This window comes from Castor canadensis, chromosome 9 (assembly GCF_047511655.1).
Source record: "Castor canadensis chromosome 9, mCasCan1.hap1v2, whole genome shotgun sequence".
In the NCBI taxonomy this organism is placed as follows: Eukaryota; Metazoa; Chordata; class Mammalia; order Rodentia; family Castoridae; genus Castor; species Castor canadensis.
The window spans coordinates 84,285,332-84,296,647 of NC_133394.1; the positions used below are offsets into that span (position 1 = coordinate 84,285,332).

Consider the following 11,316-nt stretch of genomic DNA (forward strand, 5'->3'; position numbering starts at 1 on the left):
CTCACTTGTTCTTTGTTCCTTCCTTTCATCCTTTCTGTTTTTCTCTTTCTGTCTTTTACTCTTTCTTACTCTCTCCCACTCTCCCTTTCTTTTCCTTCTCCTCTCCCTCTCCTTTTTTCTTCCTTCTCTCCCTCCTTCCCCCTTTCTCTCCTTTCCTTTTTTCCTCTCTCTCTCCCCCCTCTTTTCCTCTGCCCATCTTCCTTTCTTCCTTTTCCTTTAATCTTCTATATCCTGGGATGTAATCCTTTTATATATAATGCACATATCTCTGCCAGTCAGGGGTTTGAGTTTTAACTATGTTTTACCTGTTACGTAAGATTTTGACTTTGGTATAGCTGCATATATCATTCTTTATAATTTTTACATTTTTGTATCTTAAAATTTCCCTGTCCTAAGATCATAAAGATAACTATTTTCTTTTAAAAATATTAAAGCTTTACTTTTTATATGTAGTTTTTAAGTCATTTGGAGTATGTCTTTGGGTGTGACATGAAGCAGGAATCTGTCTTGTTATGGTATGACAGCCAACTGTGCTGTCACCTCCGTTGTATCCTGGAGTTCTGTGTTTGCGTCTCTGGTCCTCGCTTCCCTGCCACACATAGAAGAGATCTTGTGGGCAGTGTACCTCAGTGCTTATGTTGCCTCACTCCAGAGACGCTTTCCCAGAAAATACATTTTCCCCAAACTGTAGTCATTGTTTGAAACAGTTACTAAGATTTTAGAGGCAGCATGGGCCCTCCGGTTCTTTGTGGCCTTTCAGTTGACTACGTTCCATTTTACTAAACCTCTCTGAGCTTTTTTCCTTCATTGGTAAAAGAGTGGGTAACACTCTTGGGGAGGGTTGAGAGAATTTAATAATATTTATGTTTAACTGTTCTAAAGTGCCAAGGATAGGTATTCTAAAAAGGGTATTAGAATTACTAATTTCTTTCTTAAATCTTTTTTCCTGGGCAGTCCATTCAAGACGCAGTAGCCAAATGTTGCTGCCAACATTCCCAAAGGGAATTTCTATGCGACTGGCAGAACATACTCTGTGTGGTTATGTTCTTTAAGAGACATACTCTGCACACTTCGTAACCTAGTAATTACTGGTGGTCTGCAACCTCGTGTGTATACTGACACATATCTGTTCTTTGCAGTGCTTAATTTTCAGAAAACCTGTTTAAATGTAAGCAGTAAATTATCTGTTGCTGTGGAATGTTAGATGGGACATTGATCAAACGGGACTGATTGTGGCAAAGTAGGCATAGAAGGAAGCTGTGTAGGAAATGCAGCCTGGCCCAACATCTCCTGCCCTTCAGCTGCTGAGAGACATGCCCACACTCCTGAGTGTGGCCACAAAGTCCAATAACCAGTCCATTAAACCTCTTATGTTCAGAGCTTTTCATTTATTCTGTGGACACTTAGGTTAACAGAGTAAATATAAATTTTCATTTCAGTCATGTTAAAATCCAGACAGAAAGTGATTTAATGCCACATCCATCTATTTCTGCTTTACCCCAGAAATGGACACTCTGCTTTTTAAAGGATAGTGTAATCCAAGCAATTCCATCAAGATAAATAGAAATTAGAGCATTTGGATCAGCAAGAAAATCCAAAGTACTTGTTTTTAAGAAATAATGGTAGTACTGGGAATGTATCTCAGTGGTAGAGCACTTGCCTAGCATGCATGAGATGCTGAGTTCTATCTCCAGCACCACAAAGAAAGAAAAAAGAAATGATTGAAGAGTAGATGATTCAAAATGTTACAAATGGTCCAAAATGTCTTTTTTTTCTACTTTTTATGAGTGCCTATTAATTGTACAATGTGAGGAGTTTCATTGTGATACTTCCATTTTGCATTGAAATAAATTCAAAGTGTCTTTTAAAAAGGACAATGATCACATGACACTATGGCTGAGTAAAGGTACCCAGCACTCACCTGCTTCTCCACAAAGAACCAAAGAAATAGGTAAATAGCTTCATTTTGAGGAGGATTAGCATGAGAAAACACTGGAAATCAACAGAAGAAAAATGGAAAACTTATAAAGTCCAGAGACTTGAGACAAAAGCATAGGAAGAGAAACAAAAAATACCAGTCCTACCCTGGCTCCACAGCCAGAAGAGTCTCCCTACTGTCTCTACCACTGTCAAAACTTTGTCAGGACAAAGAAAGATGTTAAGTTTACAAGAGAAAAATGCCAAGTCACATTTAAGGGGAATCTCATTGGACTAACAGGTCAGTAGAAATGCGACAGGACAGGAGGGCATAGAATGACATATTTCAAGTCCTGAAAAAAGTAAAATAACAGTCAATATTACTATACCCAAAAAGGCTATCCTTCAGAGATGAAAGAGATATAAAGACCTTCCAAGGTAAGTAAAAACTAAAGGAACTCATGATTAGCAGATGAGCCTTATAAAAAATGCTTAAGCAAGTCTTACATCCTGCAGTGAATGATAGCCATCTTCATAATAACACATGAAATTACAAATCCCACACAAAAGAGAAACAGAAAAGAAACATCAGTATTGTAAACCATGAAACCACAAAGGTGAATAAGAGAGGAAGAAATAAACAAAGACTATTCAAAACAGCTATAAGAAACTCAACAAAATGATAGACATACATCCATATCTTTCAGTAATTACTCTGAGTGTAAACAGACTTAATTCTCCATTTGAAACTCAGCACTCAGGAGGCTAAAGCAAAAGGATTGCAAGTTCAAGGCCTGCCTACACTACATAGTGAGACCCTGTCTCAAACAACAAAAAAAGAAGGTACAGACTTCCTGAATGAATTAAAAAGTAAGACCAAACAACATGCTGCCTACAAAGAACTCACTGGTAAAGACACACAGAGAGAATGAAAGTAAAGGATGGAAAATGATATTCTAAGCCAATGGAATTCTAAAGCAAGCAGGAGTAGCTATATTTACATCTGACAGGATAGACTTTAGCACAAAAACAATAAGGAAAGGCAAAGAAGGCCACTGAAAAGGGAATCAATTCATCAAAAAGATATGATTGCAAATCTGTATCTGTCTAATAATAGAGCACCACATTTTATAAAACAAACACTATTATACTTAAAAGAAGAGACAGACTACATAACAATAATAGTTTAGGATTTCAGTGCCCAGTTCTCAAATGGATAGATCAGCTAGACAAAGCAAAAAACATCAGAGTTAAACTACTCTTTAGATGAAATGGACTTGACATGTACAGAACATTTCTTCCAACAGCTTGCAGACTACACATTCTTCCATAAGCACATGGAACTTTATCTAGAATTAGATCATATACCAGGCCACAAACCAAGTCACAACAGATATTAAAAATGGAAATTATATTCTGCATCTTTTCTGGTCACAATATAATGAACCTAGAACTCAACAGTAAGAGAAACTATAGAAATTATACAAATGCACGGAGAGTGACCCACACACTTTTAAATCAACAAAGTATCTTTGGAGAAGTCAGGCAGGATTTTTAAAAATTCCTTAAAACAAAGGAAAATGAAAACGCAGTGTACCAAAACCTATGCTAGGATACAGCACTTAAGTCTGCACTAACTGTGAAGTTTATAATAATGAGTGCCTACGTTTAAAAAAAGAAAGATTTAAAATAAACGACCTAATTAAACATCCCAAGCACTTAGAAAAGCAAAATCAAACCAAACTCAAAGTCAGTAGAAAGAAAGAGATCATATCATAAAGATCTTGGCAAAAAATAAATGAAGTGGCCTCTAAAAGAAAATACAGTGATCAGTGAGAGAGAACTGGTTCTCTGAAAAGATAAATAAAACTGACAATCCTATAGCAGGACTGACAGACAGAGGGAGAGAAGGAGGGAGGAAGGAGATCCAAATAAATAAAATTAGATATGAGAAAGGAAAAGGAGACATTACAACTAATATCACAGAAGTACAAGTATCATTAGGGACTATTTTGAAAAACTACATGCTAACAAATTAGAAAATCTAAAAGAAGTAGTCAGATTTCTGGACACATGACCTATAAAAGTGAAATAAGAGGACGTTAAATAGAAACCTGAACAGACCAATTACAAATAGATTGAATCAATAATTGAAATATCCCAACAAAGAAATGTCTTCATTGATGAATTTTTTGAAACTTTTAAAGAACTAGTACCACTGCTTCTTAAATTATTCTGTGCCCTTTCAAACTAATTCTATGAAGTCAACATTATCCTGCCACCAAAACCTGGTAAGGACAACAATTTAAAAGAAAACCAAACCAGTCACTGGTGGCTTACCCCTGTAATCCTAGTTATGCAGGAGGCAGAGATCAGGAGGATCATGGTGTGAAGCCTTCCTGGGCACATAGTTTGAGAGACCCTATCTCGAATAACCCTTTACAAAAAAAAGGCAGTTGGAGTGGCACAAGGTGTAGACCCTGGATTCAAACCCCAGTACCACGAAAAAAAAGAATGAAAACCATAAACTAATATCCCCGCTGAACATAGATACAAAAAGTCTTAAAATCTTAGCAAATCAAATTCAGCAGCACATCAAAAAGACCATACAGGGCTGAGGGGGTGGTTAAGCAGTAGAGTACCTGCCTATCAAGCATGAGGCCCTTAATTCAAACCCAGATACCACTCCCCCAAAAAAGATCACGAACCATAAAAAAGTGGGTGTCATTCTATGTTTGCAAAGATGGTTCTACATTTGTATCACATCAGTAGAATGAAGGATAAAAATCATGGTCATATCAATAGATGCAGAAAAATCTTCTGATAAAATTAAAGATCCCTTCATAACAAAAGACCTGAATTGATAAATGAATTCACTGAAGTGGTAGGACGCAAAAATCAACTTTCAAAATTCAATAACTTTTCTAACACTAATATTAATTTACTGAGAAAGAAATCATGAAAGCAATCTCATTCACATTAACCATACAAAAAAATACTAAAGTACTTACAAATAAACTTAACAAAAAAGCAAAAGAATACCTCTACAACGAACATTACAAAATGCTGAAGAAAGAAATTGAAGACACTAAAATGCTGGAAGATCTCCCATATTCATGTGCATGCTACCCAAAGTGATCTACAAATTTATTACAATCCCTGTAAAATACCAGTTCTTCACAGAACTAGAGAAAGCTATCCTACAATTCATATGGAAGCACAAAAGAACTCAAATAGCCAAAGCATCCTGAGCAAAAACAGAAGAGCTGGAGGAATTGCAATACCTGATTCCAAGATGAACTACAGAGCCAGGGTAACCTTAACAGCACGGCATAAAAACAGATACAAACCAAAGGAACAGAATAAAGGACCTAGAGCATCTGCAGCCAGCGGCTTCTCAACAAAGATGCCAAAAACATACAGCAAAGATAGGATACCCTTCAAGTGATGGTGGGAAAATTGGATATCTATATGCAGAAGACTCAAACTCAATTCCTATCTCTAAGCCTGTGCCAAAATCAGATGCCTTAGTATAAGACCTGAAAGTGAAACCACTCAAAATACAGGAGAAACACTTCATGATATTGATATAGATAATTTTCTGGATAGGACTCCAAAAGCAAAAATTAACAAATATGACTACACCAAACTAATTTCTAGACAGCACAGAAATTAGTCAACAGAATGAAGAGATGATCTACAGGACGGGAGAAAATAATTCCTTGCTATTCATCAGAGGTTTAATATACAGAATATATAAATAACTCAAAAAATTATCAAAAAGCACCCAGGTGATCCAATTTAAAAATAGGCAAGTGATCTGACTAGATATTTCACAAATAGCCAATAAACATATTAAATAGTGCTCAATATCATTAGCCTTCAGTGAAATGCAAATCAAAACTGCAGTAAGATTCCATCTTACCCCAGCTAGTATGCCTATTATTTATTTTTTCTTTTGGCAGTTCTGGGGCTTGAACTCAGGGCCTCATGCTTGCTAGGCTTTCTAGGCAGGTGCTCTACCTGAGCCACTCCACCAGCCCTTAGTGTGGCTACTATGAAGGGGAAAAAATGCTGGCAAATATTTGGAGAAAAAGAAACTCATATGTTCTTATACTCTTATCCCACTGTTCGTGGGACTATAAATTAGTGTGGCCACTATGGAACATAAGTTAGTGTAGTGCAAAGTGTGGAGGTTTCTCAAAAAACTAAAACCATATGATCTAGCTAATAAAGAAAATACGGCATGTATGTTCAGCCATAAAAAAGAAAATGCTGTTAAAGCAAAATGGATGGAACTGGGGGATATCGTGTGAAATGAAATAAGCCTTATACTAAAAGCTGAGTGTCTCATGTTCTCATATGTGAAAACTAACTTGAAAGTAGAAGAGTGATTACTGGGGACGGAGAAAGGTGCTGGAGGGTGAGGTGGAGGGGCAAGGTAGAAGAAGTGTGGATGGATATGATCAGTGCATACCATATGCATGTATGGAAATATTGTTGTGAATCCATTAATATGCATGATTAGTATGTGTTAACAAAAATAGATACAATAAAAGTAAAATGGGCGGTGATCAATTCTCAGCATCACAATAAATCATTGGGTAAAGAAGTAAAATGGGCAGTGAGTCTTGCCATTTCCAAAGGTGAAGAAGTTAAACTCCAAGTGAAGACATTGTCCTATCTGCCTGATAGATAGGCTGGGAAAACCAGGTAAACAGCCTTACACACAGCTGTTCGGACCTCTTGGCCTCATCAGCTAGGAAAACCTTAACGGCAGTTTTTGGTTTTGTTTTTCTAATTCTCTCAGTCGAAGAAATGGATTCACTGGTGTGTATCACTTTTCTTCATAGTCTTTTGGTCTGCGGTCAGCCACATGAGCAAGAACCAGTATGGCCTTTGGCATTCTCCTCGCATCACGTGGTCTTTGGAGTCATCCTGCAGACCTTCCCATTGATATTTACATTATCACTCATGGAGAAGACCTATAAGTAATTGATTTTTTCCTTTCCCTCAGGTGCAGTCGGTTTCAGTCAGAAATCAAACGCTTGAAAATTTCATCCCCAGTTCGCGTTTGTCAGAACTGTCACTACAACTTACAGCACGAGAGGGGTTCAGAAGATGGGCCTCGGAATTGTTGAAGAGACCGTGGCCTGGAGACCCCTCTCCAATTCCCCATCATGGCTCAAAGGCATCGAACCGTCTCCGTTTACACGGCCCTTCATACTGCATGTGTGGTGTGAGCAGTTCAAAGGAATCAGTGGATAACGGGTGGAGAGTGCGATGGGGCAGGTGCTGTCCAGATGGACAGCACAAGAAGAATGAAACAAGGCAGTTACCAGGAGCAACACTGTTCAGATCCACTTCTCCCCGTAATGTAGCTGTCTCCAAGAGAAAAATCCTCGCTACTTACTGTCGCTTCCTGCATCTCATTTTTATAGAGCCACTCATCCTTATTTGGAAAAAGAACAAAAACAAAAACAAAAAAAAGGCTTTTAGAAAATGGTTGTAAATCTGACTTCTTTGCAAGTAACTGTGTATATTGTAAATAGGTATAAAGGCCTTTTTTTTCTAAATAAGGACCTAACTGCCTGTAACATGAGACTTCAAACTAAACCACTAACTCAATGAAGTACTTATGGTTTGTCTAACATCTCTCACCAATTAATTATAAATATTTTTTTTAATCTTTAAAGGCATTATCTGTGGTCTTACTTTTTTTCTTTTCAAACCCGCCTGTGTGCCTGGTATCATTTCTTTCAAGTTGCTCACAGTATCTCCACTTAAACTAGGCTAATAACCAAAATAACGCGGACCTTCTTTACGAACCAGTGTGGGAGAAAAGAAATGCAGCCATAAGGTAACCGGGAAATATTTGGGCATCTTGTATCTGGCTACACACCACCTCAGTGTTCTAATGTAACAGACCCCTTTCAGGCAGCTCTGTGGACTGCGTGGTCAAAGTGACCCTTCCTAACATTGCGTGAAGGGTGTCAGGTGACCAGTGTAGTGCAGCACACGGCTCTGCCTCAAGTAAAGGAAAATATGCATGTAACCCCAAAGTAGCTTCTCTTGTATAGAGCATAACAAGTATGTGTCTTCGCTGACACTAAATGTTCTAGTATAGCTTATTTTCAAAAAAGATTTAAACAAAGTGTACAGAATTAACATTTAAACCTTGTTGTAAAACTGGATCATGTCAGAACTGCTTTAAATTAACCTTTCCCATTTAATGCCATCTACCTGAAAACAGTGAGATTTATACTGTATCAATGTCTATTTTTTTGTTTTTGCTATGAATATACTGACAGTATTTTAATATTTAGTTATTTAATTTGTTCTAGTTGGATACAGAACACACAAGTCCAGTGGGATTAAAACTGGTGAGGGCTGAAAGATAAGTTTAATTTACAGAAAAAAAAAGGCTTTGGTGATGGGATTTTTTTTAAATGTGTGTTATGTACATAAATATAAATATATATATATATGAAATCAAATAAAACAATTAATCTAGATTTTAACATTTTCAGAAACTTAGTGATAATACTATGAACAATTCTAAAAGCCCTGTGATTTGAAAAACATAGGATCAGTGATGGCCCAAGAAAGGATAGGCCGTCACACCCTCGCGGAGGTATCTTGCAAAGGACAGTGGCTTTGGCTTTCCCAACTTTTTCATCTTTAGGCCCTGGTGACAGGCACACTTATGCACTAAAATGCACATATATGCACATGTGTTCAAAAATAGGCATTTGGTACAACAGTGATCTTGTACCTAATGGGCTGAAACCAGCTTAAGAACAAATGTGTTCTTCCTGATAACTAGCTCTCCAAGAGAAAATATAAAGGCTGCTTCAGTGCCTTATGTTTACTAAATTTAAATCTTTATTTACCTAGGTTTGAGCCTATACTCTATTTATGATTACATAGCAAAATTGATTCAAACACTTCATTCCTAAAAGTTCAAATACACTTGTGAATAAAAGGATTATTGGCATTAATCCTTCCACTTGAAGAGAAATTGTGTTCTGTTTTCCTTTCTGTGTCTCACTCCTCACCTTCCCCATCACCGTCTTACTCTAGTTCTCAAAAGTGATGCTGATGTTCACTGGTTCACATAGCAGCAGGCTTGCCCTGTCTGCCCTCTGGAAGCGTTGTCGCGGTGTTATGCTACACTTTTTAAGAAGAGTCGTCCTCCTTTTGTCCATGAACCACGTTTGTGTACCCGTACCCAATGCAGAGGTGTTCTTTAAAGACTTGAATACAGGAATGTGTGTTTGTAGATACTTACAGGTTATTCCTCTCTGTAATCTGAAGTTTCATTGGATGAACACTTTTAAACTTTTCCAACACAACTTCCATAACTAGAAGGTGGCAACCAAAACCCTCATGATAGTATTTCCTCTGGCAGCTGGTGCTGTGGGCAACTGTTTTATTCAGTCAGGTTGTTTTTTGCTTCTAATGCAGAAATCACAGAATCACTCACACATACGAGTACACTCACAAACATAAACTAATTGTTTCTCTGAGTATCTTTCTGTGTTCCACGTAAGTTTGTTTACCAACATATGTTCTCAACATGTGCATCCACCTATGTGTGGTCTACTCTTTGTGTGAGAGGACCTCACAGGGCACCTGCCTGATCTTTGTAATTTGTCTGTTCATCCATCCTTCCACCCATCCACTCATTTCTTCATGAATTCTTGCATTTGTGTGTAGTGTGCAAGTGTAATGATGCCATGCTTTGGAAGCAGAGAATAGCCGCCCATAGCAGCCAGCCATCTGGATAACAGCAAAACACTCTAGATAAGTTATTTTGCACTTTCTTATGTATAAAGTTGGTAGAAACTTATTTTTGCTTTGTATCATTTAAATACATTTTGTTTTGGTAAATGAACTGTGTATAAAATATTTATGCTGTTAAAACTGTTTTTAGAAAGTTTTTAATTTCAGCAAGTTTGGTTACTTGTTGCATGACCATTAACACAGCTGACTTTTTGTGTCAGTACAATGTATATTTTTTGTCCTGTTATTAACTTGTAAGCCCTACTAATGGCCAACTATTTGTACAGCAGCAGAAGTAAATTGAAGATACTGGCTAAGACTGGATTGATTGTGGACTTTTGTACTATATTGCAGAATCCAATATCTGTTTTTTGGTGGTTATGTAAAAGGCCTGAAGAATTCCTATCTAGTGTGCAATCTGTGATATCTGAATGTTCATTGTATATCTGTCTCTGATGCAAAAAGGTAGAGTAACACAATTACAATACATGGTTAAACGCAATAGTCCAGGTACTTAAGTATTTTTTTCATTTCAAATAAATACCTACTATTTACCACAAAAACATTTTTAAAGTTGTTTTAAAGTCAGTTCTTCAGAGGAAAAAAAAACAAAATGAGGTCTAATAATTGTCTAAACTTTGCATAGTGTTTTCTAATTGTGAAGGTTTCTCTCATCTCTGCTTAAGATTGCAGAGATGTTGGCCCTCGGGGTTCTAGTTCAAGTTTGTTTGGTCCATCCTTAATGAGGCTTCCTGCATGCTGAACTTCCCAACTGTGCTGGATTCCCAGAGCTGATGACTGTGTTTGAGTGGAAGAGGCCAGTGGCTTCTAGGAGACATGACTCTCAAATTTGGGCCTATCAGAAAAGACCTTTTTGTATGATTTTTTTTTCCCTTTTTTCTGGAGCATTAGTTCCTGTCCATCGTACTGTGAAAAGTAAGCAACAGTGTGTGTGTGCCTGTGTGAGTGCACACATGTGTGTCCCATTACTGCCCCTTTTCTGGAAGTCCAGCAGCTACAATCACCAGCTGGTCTTTCCAGTTCAGCCTTAGTGAATGTTAGAGTTCACAAATCCAATGTATTGTCAGCTTATTTCATTTTTTCAGGAAAGGAGGATATAAACACTTTTTAAGTTTACTTAGACTGTTTTGATGATTTTACTTTGCCTCTTTCTAAAGATAAGTTCTTTTTAAGATTGACAGTAGAACCTCAAATCAGATATTTTGCTTATTACAAATTATACCTCAGTGCATTTCTGCTGTGGTGGTAGAAGATAAAGAAGCACCATGAACTTCTAAAACAGCAGCAGTTTATTTAAAAAATAAAGCTAATGGTAAGAGAAGGCCAGCGGAGGTCCCCATGTCTCCATGCATCATTACTCATGACTCTAAATGACCTTGTTGCAGTCATGGACGGGCAATGCAAGATTCTCATGCAGAAATTCAGAGTTTAAAAGAATATACAATTGATCTTCAATAAGTGCCTTTCTCAACGTATGCTTCACACATTCAACAAAATTTCTCTACACCTCATTTTTGGCCATTTGGAGCAGCAAAGATGAAGTCTGATGGAACTGACCCAACACTGGCTTAGTCTTTTTGCTTTATGACTATT

The 11,316-nt window shown here is 37.3% G+C and overlaps 1 protein-coding gene across 9 annotated transcripts in view; it reads left to right on the forward strand.

Moving 5' to 3' along the window:
- Window positions 1-10,019, forward strand: part of Wdfy3 (WD repeat and FYVE domain containing 3) — a 268,012-nt gene extending 257,993 nt beyond the window's left edge. For all 9 annotated transcript variants that reach the window (XM_074041845.1, XM_074041849.1, XM_074041846.1 and 6 more), the window contains one exon: window positions 6,935-10,019. In XM_074041845.1, the coding sequence (XP_073897946.1) occupies window positions 6,935-7,058 (124 nt within the window). In that variant the 3' untranslated portion in view covers window positions 7,059-10,019. The remainder of the gene's footprint in view (window positions 1-6,934) is intronic.
- The last annotated feature ends 1,297 nt before the right edge of the window (window positions 10,020-11,316 follow it).